The sequence below is a fragment of the Corythoichthys intestinalis genome, chromosome 16 (assembly GCF_030265065.1).
Source record: "Corythoichthys intestinalis isolate RoL2023-P3 chromosome 16, ASM3026506v1, whole genome shotgun sequence".
Lineage (NCBI taxonomy): Eukaryota > Metazoa > Chordata > Actinopteri > Syngnathiformes > Syngnathidae > Corythoichthys > Corythoichthys intestinalis.
Genome location: NC_080410.1, coordinates 31682366 through 31708649, shown reverse-complemented (window position 1 = coordinate 31708649; position 26284 = coordinate 31682366). Strand labels below are relative to the sequence as shown.

Here is a 26284-nt window from a genome sequence, read left to right as displayed (position 1 = left end):
ATGTTTTATATGGTATCTCTGTGTCAGAGTCATCGCACGACCTGGTTATCAATATAAGTATAATTCTTGGGAAATTTTTCATACATAAGAATAAATATTTCAAATCTTTTCCTACTTTTAATATTTTTCACAAAGAATTATGTCACTATTTTCTTCTTTGAAATATATGAAGAGGAAAAATGCTTTAAAACTGTGTGAAATTACTGAGGAGCTGGACTTGGCTAGTATACCCTAGTCTTTTTCTTTTACTATTATTTATTTTGTGTACACACACACACACACTCACATACACATACATATAGCGGAAAACACAGACAAGACTGAAAAAGCAGTTTCTGCTCTTGCACTCCTCTTTAAAAGAAAACTGTTGTATTTTAAGCTAAAACAACTGTTGTGTTTGATAGAACAATATGTATATATGCTGCCATAGCAGATTCATGGCACATTAAGCCCCTAAACTATTTTTAATTTGTCCGTTTTACCCTGAAAACCCCCGTTTACAGACGTCGCGCAACCGCTTTTGTTTCAACCCAGCCACAAAACAAAGGTAATTAATTATATTTATTATTCAAAATGTCTGTCATTTTTAGCTTAGACTCATTCATTGATGTCTCATATTTCATTTAAAAAAAGAAAACGACTTTAAAAAATTATTCACTCACATATTTTAAACTTTTAAACAAATTATGTCACAATGAAAAAAATAGCATCTGTAAAAAAGTCATGGATATCTATCTCATAACTATCGCTTAATTGTATTTTTTTTTGTTACTGTCGCATTTTCTCCGATATGTTAGATGATAAATAATTGATCCAAACAAAAAAAAATTTGAAAAAAACGTTTAAAAGGGTAAATATATGAAAAAGAAAATCTCGACCACTCCTTGATGTCTGCGATTTCTGCATCGCGACCCTTGTTATATCACCATGTTTCACCCATAAAATCCTCAAAAAATCCAGCTGTGGCCATTCACAGCTGTGTCTTGACACTCAGTGATACATGCTACATGGAGTTTTTGGATCGAAACAAAGTAGGTACGCGATGATATCTCGCCAAAGTCACGGCGTCTGTAATTCTGTTCTCACGTGCTCTCACCTCCAGATAGGGTTTTGCTGTTTAAATTATTATTATTTTTTTAAATGCCCTCCTGCTCAAAATTTTTCTTCCCCCAGAAAATTGAGATTTTAAGTTTTCCAATGATGTATTACACATGCATATCGGACAATTTTGAAAGTTGCCTAAATTGTGGATCCCAGAGCGGAACTTCAAGTCACCTGAGTGTTATCCGCATTATATATAGTTCTTCTTTCCTCCATTTTTTTAAATGTGATTGTAATTTTTGATATTATGTGCATGATTATGCTCTAAGCTTGCCTGTTACTTCTAATGTTGTTTAACATTGTACCATGCCACTTATGTTGTAATGTTTGTTGTTGTTTGTCAATAAAGAAAAAAAAAAGTCTCGTTTCCTGGTCATGTGATACGGACGAGTCCAATCTTCCAATAGGTACAGGGGTTCTGCTACATTGCGTAACGAATTAAACTACCAAAACAGATAAAAATACGTGCACTCTTATTATTAATTTCAAATGGTTACTGATATTTTTTTTTATTGAAATAGATACGAAATGAATAGCCTTTGAGTAATGATATATCGATACCAAATCATCGATACGCCCATCCTTAGACTGAGTAATACGCTATACCTATACACGAGGCGTGAAGACGCGAAGAATCATCTATTACCTCCACGATTCGCCTTGCATTTTCCAAATGTAAGTAGCGAAATATAAACCTGACATTCAACTAACGCTACATTTAACTATTTTCCCGTTAAACTTCACTCCGACTTGTTGAACGCGGGAAAACAAGCTAGCTAGCTTGTGTCACGTTCGATTTACATTTGAAAACATTCATTTAAAAAAATAAAATAAAAAATTTGCCAACGACTGCAAGTAACTCACTTCTTAACTGGTCGAACGTGTGCTTTTGCGTTTATGGTCACTTTTAATTTAACGCACTGCAGTGTGAATGTGACCAGAGTTTGCTTACGTTAATCCTTGCTCTCATTAGTCTGGAGCCAACTTGATGACACCACAGGATTTTAGAGCTATTGTTGTCACACGCTTTCCACTAAATAGTTTAGGTAGGAGGCAGTGGAGTTGACTTGAAAAGCAGACCAAAAATCCTGTTTTTCCAACTATGGAAAACTCTCCGGAGGACTACAGGATCCAGTCGTTTGACCTGGAAACACAAATATTGCTCAAAACTGCCTTGAAAGGTGAGATGAACACACGAATGGCACTCAATAAAACATTGCAGTCGACTCCCAATGCGATTGTCTTACAGATCCGGGGTCAGTGAACCTGGAGAAGGTGTCCAACATCATCGTGGATCAGTCACTGAAGGACCAAGTGTTCAGCAAAGAGGCGGGACGCATCTGCTACACGATTGTGCAGGTGCTCACAGCGCTAGGGGATGCCGTACATGTGGAAATGTTGTTCAGTTGTGATTTCTGCGTTACAGGCAGAAGCCAAGCAAAACAACGGCAGCGTGTTCAGGAGGAACTTGCTGAACAGACTCCAGCAGGAGTTCAAGGACCGTGAGGAGACCCGAGCTCGTTCCCTGCAGGAGTGGGTGTGCTTTGTCACCTTCATCTGCAACATCTACGACTACCTCAAAGTATGCACACAGATGCATCACACGCATTCAGACTGAATCAAACGTTCGCCAGGTCAGGGGTCCCCAACCTTTTTTGCACCACGGACTGGTGTTATTTGGGTCTTTTTTTTCCCCCACAGACCGGTGTTCTGACAAATTTTGCAATCCATCAAAAATTGCAACGATGCGGTTCTGCGCATGTGCGTAACGTAAGACATAGCCGCAAAATGCACAAATGCAGCGATTCCAAAGTAAACACTACAAACTTTCTTGAAAGAAAGGAATATTAACTTACGTTTGATCATGGAAGGACTTGTAGAAAAGTTCTCCACAGATGTTAGCGGCACACAACAACTGCACACCGCTCTCAACATTAACGACTTCGCCTTGTTGTTAAGCATTAATTAAGAAGCCCGCTTCACAAAGATACAATGATGCAAATTGTAGCAAGGTTTTCAATGCTCTCGTAGCGATGTCAGGATATTCCGGAAATACTTTAATCCAGAACCTCGGTAGAGTTGTCTCAAATGTACGTTTCATAAGGTCGCCGTCATTTGCGATCTCTACAAGTTGATCCTCCTGTTGAACAGACATGCTCGAATCACTCGGTTTATTCACAAACGGGTCACGAATCCACTCCTTCGCAGTTCTTGGGTCTTCTTGGTTGTAGGCTTGTCAGGTGCCCTGTTCGCCATAAAAATATCTCCAAAGATGTCTGTTTTCCAGTCATCTTCGCTTGTGTTGAGGCTAATTATTTCCGGGAACAAATGTGCTGTAGTAATAACTTATTAATTGAGGACAAGCGCATATAGATATATTGTATACACAAACAAGATGTACTGCTAGCAGTCCAATCAATGCATTTCTATGACAACATTCTAATCTGTATTATTATAGTATTATTTCTAGAGTAGACAGGGATATTGGTGTGTTAAGCAGGGGCACAGGGTTAATTCGGCCAGAATGCGGTCGTTATTAAATTATTATTTCTGTGCGGCCCGGTAGCAAATGCGCCACGGACCGGTACCGGTCCGGCAGATGGGGAACTTTGCGCCAGGTGGACACTAACAGCTTTAGTCAGATGGTTGCACAGGTGTGCCTGTGTTAACCAGTAACATTCATGAAGAAATAGGTTAATGTTATGTAAACACTAGTCATTTCCTCACCCCATAAAGTTTTTTTTGCCTTATTCTTTTTCCAAATTTGGCCAATTAACTCTCATAATGGTGAACACAGGTGAACAACATGCCCATGGTGGCGCTGGTCCAGCCCGTGTACGACTGTCTGACGAGGTTGGCGCAACCCGATGCGCTGCTGAACGAAGAGGAGGTGAGCAATTCACGGAAGCGCAACTTTATTTATTTACTGTCAGTCATTGACAGTAAAAGATGGAACCTCTCAGCTCAAATGGTTTGAATGAAAGTTGTCAGATATTATCGAGTGGCCGACGATATTGGCCAATAAAAGCATTTTTAAAATGATACCGGATAATTTTGAATTTAGGTTTTCATTATTGGTTTTGGGCCAATATGCATGTTATTTTCAAGGTGAATGTAGAAGCTTTCTGCCTTTGTATGAGGGTTGATAACAACTTAGGGACCGTTTAAATGGTGACACTTTGAGAATTTATATGGTTCCGTCTCCATTCGAACGATGTCCCAATTCCGCGTGGCCAATAATGCACTTCCTTGACACAAACAACCTCCTCAGCCCAGAAGACAACATACCCGCCCACGCCAAGCAATGCCATTTTTTATTTGCTCCAAAAGGCACAAAAATTAAAGTCGACATTCCGCCATGTTTTCAGTTTTAAATGTTTAGTCCGTGCACGCCCAAAGTGATGTGTGCGAGTGCAGACCTCATCAGCGCTTGAGCTTTCCAATAATACGGTTGCAGAGCAAACCCGTAAACGAATCCGTTCCGTTTTGACTTCCGCATTCATTGTTAACATATGCATCTTGGTGATGCAGTGTTAAATGCCCCTCAATGCTGTAGTTATGTGAATTTGATCATGTCGACAATTTAAGATGCTTGTGAATTGTTATGTGAGCAGACTATTTGCATTCATGGTGCAAAAAAATGAACAGTAAATTATTGAAAAATGATGAATTATAGACTGATTAAATAGAACGACTGTTACCAGAAAGAAATAGTCTCTAAGAAAACTAGAAAACAAAACTACAAAAATCTGCGAAAGCCCAGCAAAATGCATTTTGGGAATTGTCATGGCATGTCCTAGTGGCTCTTTGGGGTAACTACTACAAACCCGATTTGTGAATGCGTCTTTTTATTGAATTATTGTCTTTTTGGCTCATTTCAATTTATATGGGGCATTTATTTTCTATCACCTCAGTTGAAGTTCTTATTTTTCACAGAATGTTTATTTTATTTGGGAAAATATTGGAGGTTGTTACATGTATTATTAAAGCATCCAGTGGGGAATCACAATACAATTAACAATCAATGTTTGGAGTTGGACAATATGTGGACATCAGTTAAAAAGTCATTAACGCACAACTCTAGTTTGGACAGATAAGTAGGTACAAGCTCTGAAATTCACAGTAGAAGAATGAGAATAGCCAAACATGACTCGGGCACGCAGACATCTTTGTCAGTGGCACTGAAAACATTGAACCATTTTTTTGGGGTCAGATTTTTTGTTTTACCTTGTGTCTTCCTCAAACCAGGTGGACTGCCTGGTGCTGCAGCTCCACCGTATTGGGGAGCAGCTGGAGAAGTCCAGCAACCAGCGCATGGACGAGCTCTTCTATCTGCTGCGTGATGGTTTCCTCCTCCAAGAGGGCCTCAGTTCCATGGCCCGTTTGCTGCTGCTAGAGATCCTGGAATTCCGGGCGGGCGGTTGGGTGCTCAGTGGCACGGCGCACCGATATTACTACAGTGAAATAGCAGACTGAGATTGCCAGAGGACAAGAGTGAAGATGATACACCAGCAATTTTCACCGCGGACAAGAAAAATTTTGAATAGGAATTTATTCTTTTATTTATCGTAGTTTTATATATTTGAAGGTGTTCCTTTTCGTGAAGGTTGAGTTGGGATTTTACCATTTGGATACAAGATGGTTAAAGACACAGAAATATAGGAGTTTTGATGAAGATTTTATTTATTTTTCAAAATTTGCTTGCAGCTCTGCATGTGTGGTTTCTTTAGCAGAAATGAGAATACGTATACTGTTATTTTTGTATTTGTTCGAATAAATCTTGGATTTTAAAAAAAAACATTTTGACATGGGTACAATTCTTTCATTAGCTGCCATGGCTGGCGATAGACGTCCAATTCATTTGAACTGACCACTGCTAGCTTTTAGAGTTCAAATGGATTGGATGTATATTGCCAGCAATGTAAAATGTAACTTTAAAATATTTGAGTTAATGATCGTCAGTGGGGATGTCCCAATCTGATACTCAGTATTGGTATCAGCACTCGATACCGCTGTTTTTGGAGTAGCAGTATCGGATTTGGTGACAAGATTGGATCAGATCCAGTAGTCATGTGTTCTCAGTACTATAGTGGTTTTTAGCTGCTGTAAATCAAACCACTAGATATACAGTGGGGCAAATAAGTATTTAATCAATCAGTAATTGTGCAAGTTCTCCCACTTGAAAATATTAGAGAGGCCTGTAATTGTCAACATGGGTAAACCTCAACCACGAGAGACAGAATGTGGGAAAAAAACAGAAAATCACATTGATTTTTAAAGAATTGATTTGCAAATCATGGTGGAAAATAAGTATTTGGTCTATAACAAAAGTTCATCTCAATACTTTGTTATGTACCCTTTGTTGGCAATAACAGGTCAAATGTTTTCTGTAACTTCACAAGCTTTTCACACACTGTTGCTGGTATTTTGGCCCATTCCTCCATGCAGATCTCTAGAGCAGTGATGTTTTGGGGCTGTCGTTGGGCAGCACGGACTTTCAACTCCCTCCTCACCCCGTGGCGTCAAAATAATAACAAGAACGGGGAGCAAAAATCCCAGAACCACACGGGGGACCTCGTGAATGACCTACAGAGAGCTGGGACCACAGTAACAAAGGCTACTATCAGTAACACAATGCGTCGCCAGGGACTCAAATCCTGCACTGCCAGACATGTCCCCCTGCTGAAGAAAGTACACGTCCAGGCCAGTCTGCGGTTCGCTAGAGAGCATTTGGAAGACCCAGAAGAGGACTGGGAGAATGTGTTATGGTCAGAAGAAACCAAAATAGAACTTTTTGGTAGAAACACAGGTTCTTTGGTTGGAGGAAAAAGAATACTGAATTGCACCATACTCAATGTGAAGCATGGGGGTGGAAACATCATGCTTTGGGGCTGTTTTTCTGCAAAGGGACCAGGACGACTGATCTGTGTAAAGGAAAGAATGAATCGGGCCATGTATCGAGAGATTTTGAGTGAAAATCTCCTTCCATCAGCAAGGGCATTGAAGATGAGACGTGGCTAGGTCTTTCAGCATGACAATGATCCCAAACACACAGCCAGGGCAACAAAGGAGTGGCTTCGTAAGAAGCATTTCAAGGTCCTGGAGTGGCCTAGCCAGTCTCCAGGTCTCAACCCCATAGAAAATCTGTGGAGGGAGTTGAAAGTCCGTGTTGCCCAACAACAGCCCCAAAACATCATTGCTCTAGAGGAGATCTGCATGGAGGAATGGGCCAAAATACCAGCAACAGTGTGTGTGAAAAGCGTGTGAAGAGTTACAGAAAACGTTTGGCCTCTGTTATTCCCAACAAAGTACATAACAAAGTATTGAGATGAACTTTTGGTATTGACCAAATACTTATTTTCCACCATGATTTGCAAATAAATTCTTTAAAAATCAAACAATGTGATTTTCTGGGTTTTTTCCCCCCCACATTCTGTCTCTTATGGTTGAGTTTTACCCATGTTGACAATTACAGGCCTCGCTAATATTTTCAAGTGGGAGAACTTGCACAATTAGTGGTTGATTAAATACTTATTTGCCCCACTGTATATGGTCCGTGTACCTTTCGACCATTCGTTTTTTTCCTTCTAATTTTGGAAAACTGAAAACGAGCCCAATTCTGTTTTTTGCTTTTATGTGGTTAACAAAAAACAGGAACTGAATTGTCTCCAGTTTCCCCGATTAAACAGTGAAAATTCAATAACGGTAAACGGGCATTGATCAGTCTTTCCAATATTAGTTTATTGAACTGAAGTGGAAAAACAATACGCTTATTATTTGATTTCCACCAAGTTTGCTTTTGCAATCAGCCATGACCCGGAAGACAATGTTGTTCTTTTTCTTATAAATATTATGCAGCTGCAGCAGTGTCTTGTCTATTTGTAAGACAAAACTTTTTAACCAGCAAATGGGAAACGATTCATTTCTCATTTTTTGTTAACACATATAAACAAAATATGGATTTGGGCTTGTTTTCCTAAACTAGAAGGAAAAACGAATGGCCGAAAGGTACACGGACCATATATGTCCATTGAGTGCAACTACTACTTTTTAGAAACTAATAGTAACAGAGCATTGTGTACTATTGTTGAGGAGAAACCACCAGAGCTCGGTTTAATACAAAAAATATATATATTTTTTTGCATTATTTTTACTTGTCCAAAAATAGAAGTGTCGGATCGGTGTCCGTAAAACATCTGGGGGAAAAATCCGATCGGAAGTTTAAAAAAATTAGCCTAAGCCCATCCCTAATTTTGAGTTCCTAACACAGAGTTTGGTGATGTCCATAATTTACAAAAGGAGTAACCAGTGGAGGACCGGGAGAGTTAGAATTAAATATTATGAAATATGTAATTATTTTAGTATTTATTTCAATTAATATTTATTAAGATTTAAGGGGGGAAAAAAGTCTTAACACATCAGTGGCTCTCTTCACAAACACCAGTCAGGAAGCACAAAATTTACAATAAATTGGTATATTAATTTATTTGTATTTTTATAATTTTGAAAGATTGACTGTTTCATTCAATGTGGCAGTGTGTAAATTAGTGTTTGTGTGCGCTTTTTTGGGCGGGGAATATTGGTTCAAGATCTCTTAAAGCCACGAAACAGTTTTTAAAAAGTAGAGTGGTAACCGGTTATGAATTAAACGACACCTAACCCTGCTGAAGGAATAACTTTTGAATTAAAGCGGAAATAAAATTGAAATAAATATTTGAAATATTAAATTAATATGTTGAAATTTTAAAAAATGAAATACTAAAAATCTAAGATTTTTTTTAATGTTCTGGAAATACATACATAACAACTAGGGGTGTGGCATCATATCGAAAAGGTGATGTATCGCAGTACTTTGGAGTCAAAAAGATTGTCGATATGCTCCCACCAAGAACTCCAAAAAAATCGTTTTAAAAAGGTGTCAAAGGACCCAACAGGTTACTACCAAAATCTTTTAATGGAATAGTGTTTACAGTAGCTCACTGGCTGCCATTGATGGCGTGAGACATCAGATTCATTTTGACTGGATTGGACGTCTAGTGTTGTCAATGGCACTGAAACTAGAGCATTCACAGCCAGTTGTTTGTGGGCACTTACAGGTCTCTTTCTATTCATTTCTGTTTGTAGGCACTTACAGGTCACTTTCTATTCATTTTAAGGCATTTACAGGCAACACTTCCTATTCATTTGGAGGCATTCTTGAGTCAATTCCTTTTTAGTAACCCAAAATCAACAGACAGTGACCCGTAAATTCCCCAAAATGAACAGAAAGTTACAGAAAAGCTACAGGAAATTACCTGAAATGCACCAAAATTACCCGGTAACTCACTGCCTGGCATTATCTGCCACTGATGGCTATAGATGTCCAATCAGTTTGAAAAGGGAGGGGTGGCAGTGAATGAACACTCCCATTTCAAATGGACGTCTACTAATGATAAATTCACTCCAATTCACAGCAGAAGGATGAAAGGAGTTTTTCTATTTGTTAGTTGTTCTGTAGAATATCCTAAATGATATTCTGACCCGTGTGTAAATAATTGTTGTATCGCCGTATCGTGAGATCGTTATCGTGAGCCTTGTATCGCAAATCGTATCATGAGGTACCCAGAGGATACTACCACAATTAACAACACATTCAATGACTCATTTATTCATTAAATTTCGGTACCACTGGTCTTCCACGGGCGCCTTCTTAAAGTCCAAAAGAAGCATTTTGAGCTTCGCGTACCTCTACCACCATCGGAAATGTGCGTAAGCTCTGTTGGATTCAGCCATTTTGTGCAACTCGATCTTTTTCTTGAAGACACTTCCTTCCTTAACAGAGGCTGCCATCAGCTCCTGAGAGAGCTTCTCGTACATGTGTGTGCGCCTGTGCTTGTTGTCCCTGCACTCGGTGATCATCCATTTCATGGCGAGGAAGCGCCGCCTGTTGTCACTAAGCGGCACGGGTACCTGAACGACCAGTAGGGGGTTGATTTTTCAAGTCGAATGTTTGTAGACCAATATTTTCAACACTGACCTGGTAATGCTTTCCTCCTTTCTGGATGCTGATGAGACCAACGACAGGTTTGCAGTTTTCTAAAGCCCGGTGGAAAATAGAGTAGGGGTTGCAATCAATTTCCTCTTTTTTCCCTTGTGGAGCTTTGTGGTACTTCTCCACTTGTTTCCTTTTAATATGCTCCAATGTCTAGGAAAAGACCAGAGAAAAAAGTTGAATTTACATGAAAATAAGCATTTGTCTTGATTCTAATAGCGTTCCATGCGTATCAAATGGCATTAACTCAGTAACTGGTAGCAATGAGTATGGGTCATTTTTTTAATAGGGTGCCATTTGGACATAGCAGAGTGGACACTAACAGAGGGGACATTTTGTGTTTTAAGTTAGCTCTCAGCCTGGCTTTGCTAGCATTATAGCAAATATGACTTTGGATACTTGGTGATAAATCTAGAGTTTTACAAATTAACCTTTTGAAATGATTCATTTTCTTCATCTATGGCTTTTGACAGAGTGGACATGTTATGATCAACCACACTGATCGTACTTCATAAAAGTGCAAAATCAGATTGCGAATTTTATAAAAAAAAAAATTTTTTTTAATTGCACTGCTATGACGTTATCGCAGAAGAGTGATGTCATTTATAAATGGGGTATGTTCTTAAAGGGACACTAACACAACAGAGTGGAACAGAAAACTTTTTAAAAAATAAAATCATATATTTTAAAGACAACACATGATTAAAGATATTTTACACTGGGCAATGAAATGTTTTGGATTATTTTTCTCCTAGTTATTTATAGACTGAATTTGAATGAAACACACAGCAGACATAGCAAAATTCCGTAACAACCTTTTACCAGAAGTAAATCAAATTTACAATAATAGAATGTAGGAGTCTGTACCCGTGAATTTATAATAGAAGGCGATTGATAATACACACACAAAAAAAAACTGAATGAGTATTTGTCCTAATTTTGTGATATTACATCTTAATTTATACCAGGGACACATGGAAACATGTTATTACTGCTTGTTTTCTGCCGGTAATCTTTCAAAAAAAGAACATGCCGAGTAACCACTGCTGCTATTAAACTTGTAGAAACGACTCTAAACATTACGACATATAAAGGATGTTTTCTTCATACATTTCCCGAAGCCAAAAACTCTGGAGGAAAATATGTGAAGAATGGATCAACTTGTGCGGACGTCAAAAGATCAGTTAAACGCCAGCAAGGTGAAGCCATTCACCTTCATATGCAATAAACATTTTGTTGGGTGCCATGGTCCTACAGAGGAGGAAGAGGTAAGCCATTTTGATGTTTTTACTATTTTTTAGCGTTTCTCACGGCGTTTTGCCGTGCTGATTCTGTCTGACAATGAATGACCTGAAAAAAAATTAAATTGGGGTCTGACTGCCACTGTTGTTACCTGTTCTTTTGTGAAAAAATAACTTTAGTAACGGGGAAGTGTGAATAAATTATAGAATTAAGATTTGTTACTAATGGGGAAAAAAGTATTCGTTGGCTGTCAATGAGTAGCATTTGCGATCGCTACACAAAAATAGCAACATAAATTACCCCCAAGAATGGTCAGAGACGTAAGACAACCAGAGCATATAATATATAAGAAAGACAGGGCACATAGTGATAAAGGATAGATTGTTAAAACAGGAGAATGTCATTGTCAGTGGCGTAAGGCAATGCACACAAGAAAAAGCTGTCGATAAAAAAGCTACCTCTGGATCAGGTTGGCTCTTTTTCCCCCAGTCTTTTTCAGCCCTCGACACTTAAGCCATCTCTTTAACTGAACATTTGTATGTTCCTCCACATCTTTTTCCACATCTTTACCAGTGAATTTGGCACCAGGGACATCATTTTCGGACAGAATTGGTATGTTTAGCTTAGTAAACATCTCGTTTGTACACTATTTCCATGCATTTAGCATGGGGGACACGTTTGACCCGCCTGGTACAATTGCGAATGTCGTGAATATTAATGAGATAAAGTGACGTGTTGCGTGTGGTATGCCAGTGAGAGAGGCCAGCAGTGATCATTTGATTTAATGGGCCATTTAATAAACAGTGTGTTTGTACCTCCGTCATGATCTCTCTCGCCAAAACCTTATCTCCATGCTTCATCATCATGTTGATGAATTTACTAGAAAAGCAAAACCAAAAATAAGTACAAACAGTTCCTGACTGTTCTTCAGGAAAGTTTCTGTAATTTTCTATTTTCTCATAACTTGATTTGGTCAAACAATTCCCCCCAACACACACACACACACCTGTACAGTCTTTACGTTACACAAGTTCAAAGTGTTGCAGGTTAGAAACGAACACTATTATGATGAGGTACCTGATGACAGGATCATAGAAAACTGAGCTGGTGGCGCTGTTTTCGGCCGCCTTGATGGGTCTGAGAGCCTTGAGCGCCCGTTCTTCCTTCTCCTCCTCGCTGAGTTCCGTCTCTAGTTTGTCATGGACTTCCTTCTTCACCTCTGGTTCCAGGTAGTATGGATTATATCGGCTCCATCGCACCGCAAACACCCTGCAAATCCAAATAGTCATCCGTTCCTAATACTCTAGTCAACTACGTGTCCAATTTTAGTTCGCAGAAAGAGAATTTCCCACGTATTATTTTTTAGTTTTTATTAACACAATTATATAAACGTATTTAAAAATACATAATCGTTTTTTTTCGATAACAAATTAATAATTTGTGAAGTGCTGTTTGGTGGACTACCAATTTTTCGTAATTTTCTGTCAACTTCGGTCTTTAAAAATGAAAAAAATGTATTGACAGCAAAATTAATCATAAAATTAATGTCACAGTAATTATTTATCTCGTTCTAGCTTCAAAAATTGCCATTACCTGGGCGTCCAAGGTTTTAAAAGTCCAGAAATGGAAGTCGCCATGTTGAAAATGTCAGTCCATCAGGCCCCCAAGACTTTAGTAGCCCGTGTTTTTGCCGTATGTAAATAAAACATTTGGGGAAAAAAATAGTCAAAGTTTTCCCCCGAGATAAATAACTTCATTCAAACATATTTTATTGCATTATTACATACTATTTATTGTTTTAAATTTTTACGCTACAATACCGAAAACGAAACTAATTGAATTGTCGTTCACGCGCTCATAGCATCCCGCGATGCTTCGATTGCTATGGCGTACCAGGAAGGGGAGTCGCTTGAATCCTGGCTCAGTGAGTGATTATTCAAATTTTATCAATTAAAAGACATCTTCAATAATAGAAATTACATAACGCGCGTTATGCAGTGATGAATTATGCCCTTCGATGGTTGTCAGCGCTGCTTTTCGGCACTTTCAGCGTCGATTAAGGGTCGTAGACTTGCCAAACTGGTGTGTGCATTTCATTCATCTGGGTGGCGATCATGGATTATTATAACATTTAGTTTATTTAATATGGTTTAAGCAAAATGAACCTTCAAGGTATATCTGGACTGAGCAATTGTAATCGTGTTTATCAGATAAAGCCACCCATTCAACAAACAGACAAGAGGACTGGGAATACATCATTGGGTTTTGTGATCAAGTCAACAAGGAACTAGAAGGGTACATGTACAACTTATTGTCATCATTATTTTTCTTTCGGACATTTATCAAAAATATAATTTGGTTGTTCCTCCTGCAGCCCCCAGATTGCAATACCACTGCTGGTCCATAAAATCCAGTCCCCGCAAGAATGGGAAGCTCTTCAGGCGCTGACTGTATGGAGGCTTAAAACAAAATCTTTTAATGCAGCACAAGCTAACGTGATTTAATTGAACTCATTGATTCTGTGTGCAGGTATTAGAGGCATGCATGAAGAACTGCGGGAGGCGGTTTCATAATGAAGTTGGCAAATACAGATTTTTAAATGAGCTGATTAAAGTTGTGTCTCCGAAGGTGAGTTCTGTGAGATGAATCACATAGTTTTGATGACATTTTCTGCAAAGGAAATGGCTGGATGCGTGTTGCAATTTGTCGAGTTCTAGTACATGGGGGACAGCGCTCCAGAGAAGGTGAAGACAAAGATCGTAGAAATGCTGTACAGTTGGACAGTCGCTTTCCCCAATGAGGCCAAAATAAATGAAGCCTACCAGACATTGAGAAGACAAGGTTGGTGCTGGCAGTTTTAGGACTTTCCCTTTCTTTCTCACAATTTGTTTTTCCACAGGGCTGGTGACGCAAGATCCAGAGCTACCACTGGACAAGACATTGATTCCCTCTCCCCCCACGCGGCCCAAACACCCAGTGTTCGACAACGAGGACATGGGAAAGGTTTTGGTCATTTTATTTAACGATTAGTGATTGAGAACTGATTCAGCACTTCCACATAAAATGATTTTTGTGTTTGTCTGCAGCTTCTCGCTGAGCTTCTCCGCAGCAAAAACCCTGAAGACCTCCAGGAAGCTAACAGGTTGATCAAAAATATGGTGAAAGAGGTGAGGCGCGTCACTGAATGTAATACCTCTTTCCCACTGGCCAAAAAACCCGTGTCAACCCACTAACAATCGGCTTTTGGTGGCAGTGGGAAAGGTGCAGCGACCCGCCTCGACCCGTGTCAATCAACCCGCCAAGCGACCCGCGTTAAAATCACTTCGGCTCTAATCGTCATGCAGTGTGAAAGCAAAACCCCGGGTCAACAGTCAACACCCTAATCTACGTGGTGACGTAGGCTCTTACGTGATGCGTCATTACAACATGCCAGTTGCCTCCCATTTAACACGCCCCACAACCGTAGTTACATCGATGCTAACAACAAAGCTAGTAGAAGAAGAATTCACGTCGCCTATGTTGCCTCTGCACAAGCAGACTGTTGATCCTTTGCCGCATTTCGACCATTTTGAGGGCAGTAAAAAGCATGAAAACAGAGAACACAAACGGAAAGGAGGCTTCCATAATGCTCTGCATTGTTTACTTCCTTGAACTGAATGAATTCGGTCGAACTTGTCGACGTTGGTGCCGTCACGTAACCTTATGCACGGCTGAGGAGGGGTGGGGGGTTAGACGGGCGGGAAAAAAAAAAAGGCACGGCTTTTTTTTTTTGTCAGTGGGAAAGGTGCCAAATTCCAATTGCTTGTGGGTTGCATCGGCTTAGAAAAAACGCGCGTTGACCCACTAGTTTCAGTGGGAAAGGGGCATAAGTGTTTTTTGAACAACTGAGTTGTGGTATTTTAATCACTTAACACCATTATGAGGTCAAATTAGCCAGCACTGTTATTGGAGGATACGGAGTCAGAAAACACGCTATGTGACTCTTTTCAACAAACAATTTTATTCAGATTTTCATTGTAAAACTAAAAAATAAAATTAAAAGCTCTTATAGAAGGAACCAGATGTCTGTTTGAATAGTGGTGTGGACTAAACCGCTGTCCACATATGTGATGATAATCAGAGGCGTAGCAAGGGTCCCCGGGGGCCCCAGGCAACAAGTAAGGGGGACAGTTGGACTTGGAGCAATAGCATATTTAATAAAAGTCAAATAACGCCTCGCTCTCAAAGAGCGCTTTTTAGGACACTCAAAGTGCCCCTCCACCCCCCCCAATTGCATTATTCATTCACTTCACACTATCCTTAATTATTTACACACATGTGCCTTAATAACCAAAATGTACTTCAGATTATTATTATTGTGCTTAGTACACATACCTTTACACATACCGTATTCTACTGACTAGCTGGTAAGTTATATTGCCGTTACTTAATAAGGATAACATTCTGGCACAGAAGTGAATCATGTAACATCTTATCAGTTTGGCTGATCAGTGTGTATGGTGATTCTAAACACTGATTTAATGTTCTAGGTAACATCTTTATGTATGAAGAAACGCTAGCATGCTGCAATGCTGTTAGCAAACGCTAACAAGCTAGTTACAACAAGTCAAGGCAGTTAATTGGTTTAGGACATAAAAATACTACTACTACTACTAGTCTGCAGTGCTTTGACTACATTAGGACAAAAAACTACAGTAACATAGTACACTCACCGCTGTCTTGCTTCCTTTTCTCCTCTTCTGCTTTTTTTTCTTTCTTTTTTCATTTCCAGACGGATAACTTCTCTTCATTTAGCCAATTAAAAAAAAAGTCTCGATCGCCGCCCACTCTCACTCTGAGTCACGTGACACACATACATATTTGCACAGTAAAACGAACACGAAGGTGGGGGGGTTCAAGTGCGCGCTGCGTGCGGTCATATTGGCCATAGAAGTGGCGGAAACTAAGCACTTTACACTCATATGGATGTACAACATCATTTTAAGATGCTAAACTAACACCTTCCCTCATAAAAGAAATGTGCAATGCGAATATAATGTAAACAACACTCTCCTCGACGCAGCGAGAATGAGTGGGATCAACCAGCCGACGTAACAGGAAAAACACGAAACGGTCGCGCTGATAACGGCTCTAACTTATCGTAAGAACTTTATGGCATGAAGAGGAAATACTTATTCGTTCATGGACGAACAGATTAATCCTCTACAGGTGGGGTGGTCGTCCTCTGCTCGAAATGCACACCTTACGCTTACGCCTATTCTCGTTCTCAGAATATGCAGCGCTTGTGACGTAGGACAATAACAGGAGTGGTCGCTATGGGTCGCTATTTCCGTAGTGGCATACCACATACCCAAGGAACCTTGCTAAAAGGAGTATTAAAATTGCTAATAAAATCGTTTAGGATTATTTTAGATGCATATATGTCATATTTTTCTTTTAGACTATTCAGCGAGGAATACAATAGACCCATTAATAGACTTTCTTGGAAAAATCACCATTTCTTTAAGTAGTCACATGAATAATGAGGTGGCCTGTGAAAACCAACATATAATATTACAGCAAGAACTTTTCATAAAGTTCTTGGTGAACCACTCTTTGCACATATATGTAGTGTTAAAACCGGTTAGACTTACTTAAACATGTATGCTAATTGGGACTGAAAGCAGAATTGATAGATAATATGCCAAATGATTCCATGGTATTGAATCACTCCCAATACTTGTAGCTACTACAGTGCGGTGAAGCTGAGTGTGCTAAATCTTTGTGTGTGCCAAATCTGTTGACCCTCTGGGGGCCCCTGCTCGCTGGGGGCCCTAGGCAATTGCCTGCCAATGCCTGATGGGACGCTACGCCTCTGATGATAATGGACATGGAGTATTGGGAGGCGGTATAATGACTTCAGTTTAGTGCTGCAACGATTGATCGAATAACTTGAGTATTTCGATTAGAAAAAAGATTCTAATTAAATTTTGCTGCTTCTAGTATTCGTTTAATTAAAGTGGCGTTGTAATGGTTTGATTTGAAAGTGTTTTCATTTAGTTTTATTGATTGTGGAGGATATATGTCCCTCTAGTGGCAACAGTGAATATGACATAAATCATTTCACAAGGCTGAATTCAGCTGCTCCCTGTTAAGACCAACATAAGCTAAGTTTTTGTTTGAGCTAATGTTGTTTTAATGCATTCGTAATTTAGTTTATGGGTATATTTTTATCTTTTTTTTTTTGTAGGAAAATGTGTTTGAACCATTTGTTAAGAGCACTGTAAAAACAAAAAAATTTAGCATTTTATAGCATTTAAGCTAGCAGACGTTTGCTATTTAAATTATCCAATTGTTCTTTTGTTGTACTTAGATCCTCATTTATTTATTTATTTATTTATACCCTGAGGCTGAGCTCAGGTATTTAAATTTTTTATGTTCCTTATCCGATTACTCGAACTACCTAGTTCATTGATTAATCGACTAGAGGCGTGCGAAATTTCTAATTCTTAGATTATTCGCGATTCGGCCGTGGAAGATTTGAGAACGATTCACAAACATCCAAATTCCGATTATTGAATTATACAACGTAAAGCAGAACTAAAACACAGTCAGCGCGGTCTTCGGGATGCAATCAGGAACAGACCGAGAGTAAATATCATGTTTAACTCATGCCGCTAAATAAAAAAAAAACAAACAATAATATCTGACTGCGGCCAACAGCTGCTTCAAACAACGCCTAGTTGCTAGTTGCTACAAACATACAGCCACATACTGCTACGGTAGATATTACATATACAGTGGGGAGAACAAGTATTTGATACACAGTCAATGGGAAAACCCATTGGCAGTGTATCAAATACTTGTTCTCCCCACTGTATGTAGAACTAGATGCAAAATGAATGACAACGGCGGCGTTAGAACACGTAAAGAGAACTAGATGCAGAATCACTTGCCGTTTAGTAGTTGCCGCGTTAGTAAACAGCCGCCATCTTAAAGCAGTAGACTTCTCTAGAAGGCTCTGTTGTAGCGAACCTAATTAACTTTTTATCTAAAATACTCCTAAATCGGCAAAATCTTGATTTGAATCTTTCAATGATGAAACAGTTTAAAACTTTGACATGTCAAAAGTAGACAGAAGGGAAATTATGGAATAACGGGAGCAATTTTAACAACTTTTAACGGTTGATTCACATCATTAAATTGAATGTAGTTTAAAGCTGCTGATACAGAATGGGGACTTGAGTATTTTATTTGATGTGTTTAACTGTTAACTTGATAGTGAAATGGTGGGGCAGCGGACGGACATCAATAATCGATTTATAATCGAATCGGAGCCTCTGAATCGTAATCAAATCATTTGGTGCGCAAAGATTCCCACCTCTATAATCGACTACTAAAATAATCGAGAACTGCTGCCCTACTTCAGTTAATTATACAATCTGCTCCATTTTTATGTTTTTCCTGTGTGCCGCAATACAAAAAGGCTACCTCAACGACACAACTTTTGGATTTTGACTTTCTTCCCGCAGGACGAGGTGCGAGTGCAAAAAGTGTCCAAGCGCAACAACACGCTGGAGGAAGTGAACATCAACGTCAAGCTCTTGTCTGAGATGCTCTCCCACTACGATAAAGACTCCTCTTCAGAATCCGACAAGGAGATTATGAAGGAACTGTACGAGCGCTGTGATAAACTAAGGCGGGCTGCTTTCAAAATGGCCACTGAGGCTGAGGAAAACGACACCAGTTTAGGTTTGTAGATTTTTTTTCTTCCAATTGGCAGGGAAAATTAGTTAATAATAAAACAATGTGTGCTACACACCATTTTGGCTCAATTTGTTTCACATGATGAGCCAACAATGAATTCTTGACAATAGTTTATTGGATTATTCCGCTCAGGCGACATCCTGCAGGCTAGCGACGACCTCTCCAGAGTCATCAACTCGTACAAGTCCATAGTGGAGGGTTTGCCGATCAACGGAGACAGCGATGAGTCTCGTGGACGTGCCCGCAGCGGTTAGATTAATCATTTATTCACTGCCGTTGACTGCCATTATAATAAATAGTTCCATAATATTCTTCGTCCAGTATTTCCCAGGGCATAGTTTTTGTTCTCAGTGCACATTTTCAGCGAAAATGTTAAGCCCAGAGTAATAGAACAGTCAATAACATGATTTATGTGCCGATGAGTAGAATCACTGCCAAAATAATCGAGTCCAAAAGTAGACTGTCAAATAGTTTGTGGCAACAGACATTACACTCATCCTGTTTTGTCCATCAGATTTGCCCGAAGCGACAGACACGTTGATCGATCTTGCGGCCGTGGACCCAAACCCTCCCCAGCCAGCCGCCCCCATCCCGCTGTCTGGCGACCTGTCTGACATCTTGGTAGGGCCGTGCTTCCCCGCCTTGCTCCCGCCTCTCAACAGACCACTGGCCGGTCAGTCGCCGGCCGACAAGGCTTCAGACGCGCTTTCGCTTCTTGACAACGAGCTGCTGTCTTTAGGTACTCATCGAACTTCTTATGTGTGGAATACGAAAAAGTGCATTAAAGAATTTTGTTTTCGGCACAGGACTAAATGATGACTCCACATTCCTCAGCGACCAATCCAAACCAAAGCTGAATGAAGCATCCAATCAGTGGAGTTCTTTGCAGGTACTAGAGCTTTAATTGTAATGTATAGGTTATTCTATTGAACAAGCAACAGTCATGGACTTTATAGATGGATAGGGTTGGGCATCGATGGGAACCGGTTCTATCACTCCGATGCTCCCGGAATCGTTTGAATTTTTAAATTTCGATTCAATGTTTCGATGCCCTGACCACCGAGTGGAAAAAATTGCTGAAGTAGAAAGACATATTTATATGAAAGTTAAAATTAGCCCTGTGAGAAGTTCATATAATTAAAAAAAAAAAATCAAGAAGACTTTAATATAAACCATTCAAATTTTTTTTTTTTTTACCCTGCCTCTTATAAGAATCGAAATTGAGAATCATTCGGAATCGGAATCGTTCAATTTCAAACGATGCCCAACCCTATAGATGGATATGGAATACAAAATAATAAATATATTTTTTAAATTAACCCGTTCACTGCCATTGACAGCGATAGATATCAAATCCATTTGAATTGGTATACCTGGCATTGAATGATCGTTTCAGTTAATGTATAATGCAAAATAAAGTATTTTTCACTGTGCTCCTATAGTTCAAAAGCTTTACATAATAGAGGAAAAACATTCATTTCCATACCCAAAAGTTAATGTCTGCCATTGACACTTATAGAGCCCTATCCATTTCGTTTTGAAAGGGGTTTTATGATTTTGTTTTTAACATGGTAAATACTGTAAACAACAAAAAACTACTCTTCTATATACGTAAAAAAAAATCAGCCTCGATATATATATATATATATATATATATATATATATATATATATATATATATATATATATATATATATATATAGTCAGGGGTGCACATAATTTTTTTGCCCAGGTTCTCAGAGGAGGACCTGGAGATGTGACTTGGTCCTCATTGAGCTTGAGAGCCGACCCGCCTGATGCGATAAATTTATGACAAGCTTTACTTAGAGCCAATTAACTTTAATTAATTATATTAACAATTATTGCTTGATTAACATCAACTGGCACAACAAAATTGCCATTACTTTGAAGTGAAATGTAAAGAAATAAGAAGCACCAATTCAAAATAAAGGGCATTATGCGGCTCCCACATTAACTCCAAGCCTTTTTAAAAGTGGGATATCCTCCTCATAAGACCTCATTGAACGTGCATGTTTAGCTTTGTAAAATGCGAGCAAAAACACGTTTGTCAGTGCATGTCGCTGTTCATTACCTTTATTCCGCCACTTGTCCATATGGCGAGTGGGGTCCTGTTTGACATCGATAGTTTGCTTAATTGCCACATGCTCTCTGTTTTTTTCGTGCTTTTCAAAGTTTGGATGGCTGAAATTCTTTGACCCTACATAAAATGCGCTGCTCTTATCGGCGACATTGGGATTTTTACGGCACATTTTGTACCGCATTTCCGTGCGAGCATCATTTGCTTCTAGCCATGGTACCTTCTGTAGCCACTTTTCAGCAAAAGTCCTTTTTTTCGGTAGCTCCGGTGACGTCTCTGTCGTCTGTCTGTCTTTTGACGGGGGTGGGGGAACACGGAAGTAATTTAGTGATGGCCAAATGAAGCCTCATGAAGCAATGAAGCTTTGCAGCCAATTGGTTTGCACATGTAGCAAAGCTTCATGGTGCTTCATTTACCCTATGGCGCCATCAAGTGGTCTAGAAGCCCAAGAGGTCAACATTGTTAAGAATTCAATGGCTATTTGCTTAAGACAAAGATATGAATGTGCTTGTGTTAATAATTTAGTATGTGAACAAAATACAACAAGTGCTCAGGGTAATTTGTTATTCATTTTTATTTAGAAATAATAGCTTTCCCACAGTGGCTGGCTTTAAACAGTTTCTTTTTTTTTGGAAAATATTTCACCAGCTTTAGAAAATATTCTTTCACAAGGCACAGATGAAGCTGGGGTGCAGAGAAATGTGAGTGCCAGTTTATATAAATTTGGGTAGGTATTCTTTTGTGCCTCCCAGTACACTAATGGATTGTTCATTCTGTTGATGTTTGGTTCAGATAGGTACACACACACACTCACATTTATATTAAAGTAGTTTTTCTCCCTTACCTTATTGAAAGCAATCAAATCAAAATGTTCCCATACAGGGGAGGATCGCTCTTTTGGCGCAGGTTCCATCGCAAGCAAAGGACAAGGCTCGAAAAAAGATTGCACTGGTTGCACTGTTGCGCACAGATGTAACAAGTACAGGAGCCCGAAATCCACAAAATGTGAGATAACAGGCGATCGCCATTGCGTTTTGCAACCAATTTATACCGTAGTCTGTCCTGTTTTTGCAATGTGCGCCAAACGTTGGATCACTTACGAAGCACTCACGAGATTCAGCCGGCCGCCGGCGAGGCTTCCCACGTCATCATTTCCGGGTTTTGCCGAAATGAAGCGCGCCTCGCTACAAGCTTCGTGGAAACCCCCCTCCCATTACTCGACACAAGCTTCGGAACCTCGGCTCATTTCGTCCCATCACTAAAGTAATTACTCAGTGTGGCCTGCCTCTTCAAAATTTTGAGAAGTTATTTTCTCGTGTCCGCCGCAAATACAGTGGTCAGCCATCGGTACGCAAAAGCGTATGGAAGCCGTTGAGGGCCAGCGCATTTGTCTACGTCCAGTACGCATGCGCGCATGCGGACCACTTATGTGCACCCCTGTATATAGTATTCAGTGTGTGTTGTGGTAGTAAAAGGAAAATCATTTTGAAATCACCCACTGACAGCGATAAATCGCCATCAACGGCAGCCAATGACTTATTAAATGGCATTAATGTGATTTGAGGAGTAAGAAAGTTGTTTCCTTAGCTTCATTGTTGTAAATTGTAATGTCAAAGTTACTGTGTAGTCATTGTCAATGTAACATCCAGCAGCCAATGAGGTAATTAAAAAAATACAATAAGGAAAGAAAGGTAATAAATGCTTCCATGTTGTATCTTCAGGCCCCTGGATTGAGTACAGATTTGTTGGGAAGTGCCGCAAGTCCAGGTACACTTTTGCCCTCAGCGGAAGTGCCCGTGACCTCACTCCAAAATCTACAAGACTTAGCTATGATGAGTTTCTCGGATCATAAGAGGTGCCGTACTCAAAACGAATGCTCTAATGTATTTACGAATGTCAATACAATGAGACATTTCTTAATTTTGAATGTACACACTCATATGCACCCTGCAAAGCAAAATGTGTAATATACTTGAGAAATGATGGTATGTTACAATGAAATTTTAGTCCAGTGACGGTGGGAAGCAGTTTTGCGGCGATGTCGAGCTCCACTTCTGCAGCCTCCGTTTTGCCCGGCTCTCCTGCCTTGACGCAAGCCAAGACACAAAACCTGGCCTCGGTCCCGGGTAGTCCGCTGTTCCGCTCCCTTTCCCCAGCCCACCCTAGCCTCCAGGCCCCACAGATGTCCCTAAGCAACGTCCACGTTCCCCTGGAGGCCATCAGACCCAGTAAGACGAGAAATTGTCCACCCTCATTTGCAGTGTTGTTAATAACGGCGTTAGAATATAACGGCGTAATTTTCTTCAGTAGTGATTAATTAATTAATTTTCTCATCTTGGCAACGCCGTTACCGTTACTGAGGCGGGAAAGGCGTGCGTTACTGTGTTGGTTAACTGATGCGAGAAAGTCTGAGAAAGACGGACTCAAGGAGATGTGAGAGCAGAGCAGGAGTGGGGAGGAGGAAAGGGAGGGTGACGCCGTTGCAAACGCGATGCTACTATGCTAGGTGGCTCCAATAATACCTTACTGTAGCCGATAGCCTACAAACTACGCCCACATGATGCTTCGGTAGGTATCACATATATACAGAACTAGATGCAAATGACAGACACTGCTGCATTAGCAACATGTTTAATAAAGAACTAGATGCGTTAGTAAACAGCCGCCATCTTAAAGCAGTGCACTTCTCAAGAATGCTCTGTTGTAGAGAACCTTCCTAGCGAACCTAAGGAACTTTTTATCTAAAATGCTCCAAAATCTTGACTTAAATCTATCTTTAAATGATGAAATAGTTTTAAAACTTACACATGTCAAAAGTAGACAGCAGGGAACTAATGCAATAACGGGAGTAATTTTAATAACTTTAACGGTTGATTCACAACATTAAATGACTTTTAAACATAGCAAAGGTTACTATCTAGTTATCGCAATACCCGCAATAACCTTGTGTCTAGTCAAGTTTAGGGTAAAAAATTGGGCTAGGGCCTATTATCCCAAAAACCCTCTAAACTTCACATTGTGTGACCTTTTTTTTTTTTTTTTTTTGGAGGGAAAAATTTTTTTTTTTTTTTTTAAATTATCAAAAAATTATCACGTTACTTTGCCAAGTAACTAATTACTCTTACATTCAGGTAACTGAGTTACTAACGCAATTACTTTTTGGAAGAAGTAATTTGTAACTGTAATTAAAATTTTAAAGTAAGATTAACAACTCTGCTCATTTGTAAGTATTGATGTTTACTGGCTTCTAATTGGCTAACACGTCCTTCCCGTTGCAGGTAAAGTGCTACCGGTCACTGCCTATGACAAGGACGGCGTTCGGGTTTTGCTCAACTTTGCTTCCGAATCTCCACCCGGCAGACCCGACGTATTGGTCATGGTTGTGTCCATGCTGAATACGGCGCCACTCCCTGTTCACGGGGTAGTACTGCAAGCTGCTGTACCAAAGGTGACAAAATTAACTCTCAGTGCCATTGGAAATGATCGGCGCTCTATCACATGGCTCTTGTCATTTTGATGTAAATTTAAATGAGCTGGCCACTCGTAGATATCAAATCCATTTGAACTGGGAGGGCCGGCAGCGAGTATACATTGGTGTATCTGCTGCCAACCCTCACAGTTCAAATGGATTGAACATCTATTGCCGTCAATGGCAATCCATCACATGAATTCATGCGTAGTAAAATGTGCCGTTAAATATTTTACTATTTTCATTTTTGCTTATTTCAACAATTATACTACTTTTTGTTTCAACATTTTTCAATTTGTGTATTTCAACATTGCTAATTTATATTTTTGAATTTATATTCAACATTTGTCTTTACCCATTTATATTTTTTACTTCAATTTATTCTAACATTGTTTTTCTTCTCATTTTAATTCATTTCAACATTTTTTTTAAATGTGAAAAAAAAAAATCCCTAAAAATATTTAATATATGTCTGTTTTATTAAGTTACCAGCACTTTTTTCAACACTTCCATTTGTTTTCACCTCAACATTTTATTTCAGTTTTTATTTCAACATTTAACTTCAACACATTGTGCCGACGGCATAAAAGTAGTACTTTGGTGTCATTGATTTCTTGCTTCTCCCATTCCAGTCAATGAAAGTCAAGCTGCAGCCTCCCTCTGGTACTGAACTGGCCGCGTTTAACCCCATCCTGCCCCCGGCTTCCATCACACAAATCATGCTGCTGGCCAATCCGGCAAAGGCGAGTCACATGACTAGCGCACACCAATGTTTCTTTCTGCCCATTTTAAGGAAGCGTTTGCCCTCATTTTCAGGAAAAAGTGCGGCTGCGCTACAAGCTGGCGTTCACGCTTGGGGATGTTCTGCGTAACGAGGTGGGGGAAGTGGACCAGTTCCCCCTGCCAGAGGCCTGGGGACGTCTATAGCACCATTGACGGCCATAGACGTTGAACCCATTTAAATTGAGAGAGGCTGGCAGTGGCAATAGACGATCCGACTGATTTACAGCATTAAAAATAAGAGTACATTTTCAGATTTATTCCTTAGTATTTTATTTATTGAGTTAACACGATGTCATGTCTAGCAAAAACTTTTATTTTAGAAGGATTCTCATTTAAGCTGCGACTTCACTGTAGTTGTTTTGAACATTTGGTTTTGAGTATTTCTTCAACCATTTTCTGTTTTTGCATTGTACAGTGAACCCCTGTTTGTTTACTGTGAAGGAACTATGTTGGAGTGGATGAGCTTCATGTAAACAACAGATTTGCTTGCAGGCAAGTATAAAATCAATCACGCGCCGATTTTTGCTATCAGCAGGGGTTCACTGTACTTGTTTTACCGTCAAGTAACACTGAAAGTTGACGGTGAAATAAAAGGACCCGAGTTCAAATAATGTTACACGGCAGGATTGCGTCTTGTTGACTCTTCCGATGAAGCCACATTTGCTTACAAATGTACAAAAATGTGTGTTGCGTGTACATAAATCTACTGAGTGGCTGTTTGTGAATACGTGACATGTTAAGAGTTTTACATTTGTACATTCAGGTTTGTTTGCTGCATGTAATAAACATGTATGAATAGAATTGGACATGTCAT

The 26284-nt window shown here is 39.6% G+C and overlaps 3 protein-coding genes across 5 annotated transcripts; 2 read left to right on the top strand and 1 right to left on the bottom strand.

The window, feature by feature from the left end:
* Positions 1-1494: 1494 nt before the first annotated feature.
* mif4gdb (MIF4G domain containing b) lies at positions 1495-5899 on the top strand. Its single transcript, XM_057817066.1, has 6 exons — positions 1495-1776; positions 2143-2282; positions 2351-2460; positions 2528-2683; positions 3899-3991; positions 5350-5899. The coding sequence occupies exons 2-6, from the start codon at positions 2204-2206 to the stop codon at positions 5575-5577; spliced, it is 666 nt and encodes a 221-aa protein (XP_057673049.1). The 5' UTR covers positions 1495-1776; positions 2143-2203; the 3' UTR covers positions 5578-5899.
* A 3008-nt stretch (positions 5900-8907) lies between these two features.
* Positions 8908-13014, bottom strand: mrps7 (mitochondrial ribosomal protein S7). The gene is made up of 5 exons (XM_057861510.1): positions 12968-13014; positions 12452-12643; positions 12190-12253; positions 10118-10285; positions 8908-10050 (listed from the first exon to the last, which is right to left on the bottom strand). The coding sequence occupies exons 1-5, from the start codon at positions 13009-13011 to the stop codon at positions 9829-9831; spliced, it is 690 nt and encodes a 229-aa protein (XP_057717493.1). The 5' UTR covers positions 13012-13014; the 3' UTR covers positions 8908-9828.
* A 51-nt stretch (positions 13015-13065) lies between these two features.
* Positions 13066-26268, top strand: gga3b (golgi associated, gamma adaptin ear containing, ARF binding protein 3b). Of its 3 annotated transcripts, XM_057861504.1 has the most exons (16): positions 13069-13298; positions 13585-13669; positions 13749-13824; positions 13904-14002; positions 14092-14215; positions 14274-14377; positions 14461-14541; positions 18886-19105; positions 19253-19369; positions 19635-19859; positions 19927-20009; positions 22940-23073; positions 23226-23446; positions 24497-24666; positions 25320-25430; positions 25504-26268. In XM_057861504.1, exons 1-16 carry the CDS (start codon positions 13259-13261, stop codon positions 25612-25614), a joined length of 2001 nt encoding a protein of 666 aa, XP_057717487.1. In that variant the 5' UTR covers positions 13069-13258; the 3' UTR covers positions 25615-26268. The 3 variants fall into 3 exon arrangements, with proteins under 3 accessions (XP_057717486.1, XP_057717487.1, XP_057717488.1); XM_057861503.1 differs by having other exon boundaries at positions 13066-13298; positions 25320-26268; XM_057861505.1 differs by lacking the exon at positions 13069-13298 and adding an exon at positions 13330-13456 and having other exon boundaries at positions 25320-26268.
* The last annotated feature ends 16 nt before the right edge of the window (positions 26269-26284 follow it).

Excerpts from the sequence above, each read along its gene's own strand:
- mif4gdb (XM_057817066.1), top strand. The coding sequence starts at position 2,204 with ATGGAAAACTCTCCGGAGGACTACAGGATCCAGTCGTTTGACCTGGAA. Across the intron at positions 2,684-3,898 it reads ACATCTACGACTACCTCAAA|GTGAACAACATGCCCATGGT; the intron begins GTATGCACACAG and ends TGGTGAACACAG. Across the intron at positions 3,992-5,349 it reads CGCTGCTGAACGAAGAGGAG|GTGGACTGCCTGGTGCTGCA; the intron begins GTGAGCAATTCA and ends TCCTCAAACCAG.
- gga3b (XM_057861503.1), top strand. The coding sequence starts at position 13,259 with ATGGCGTACCAGGAAGGGGAGTCGCTTGAATCCTGGCTCA. Across the intron at positions 19,370-19,634 it reads TCGTGGACGTGCCCGCAGCG|ATTTGCCCGAAGCGACAGAC; the intron begins GTTAGATTAATC and ends TTTGTCCATCAG. Across the intron at positions 20,010-22,939 it reads ATCAGTGGAGTTCTTTGCAG|GCCCCTGGATTGAGTACAGA; the intron begins GTACTAGAGCTT and ends TTGTATCTTCAG.
- mrps7 (XM_057861510.1), bottom strand. The coding sequence starts at position 13,011 with ATGGCGACTTCCATTTCTGGACTTTTAAAACCTTGGACGCCCAG. Across the intron at positions 10,286-12,189 it reads CGAGAGAGATCATGACGGAG|ACATTGGAGCATATTAAAAG; the intron begins GTACAAACACAC and ends GTCTTTTCCTAG. Across the intron at positions 10,051-10,117 it reads AAGGAGGAAAGCATTACCAG|GTACCCGTGCCGCTTAGTGA; the intron begins GTCAGTGTTGAA and ends CTGGTCGTTCAG.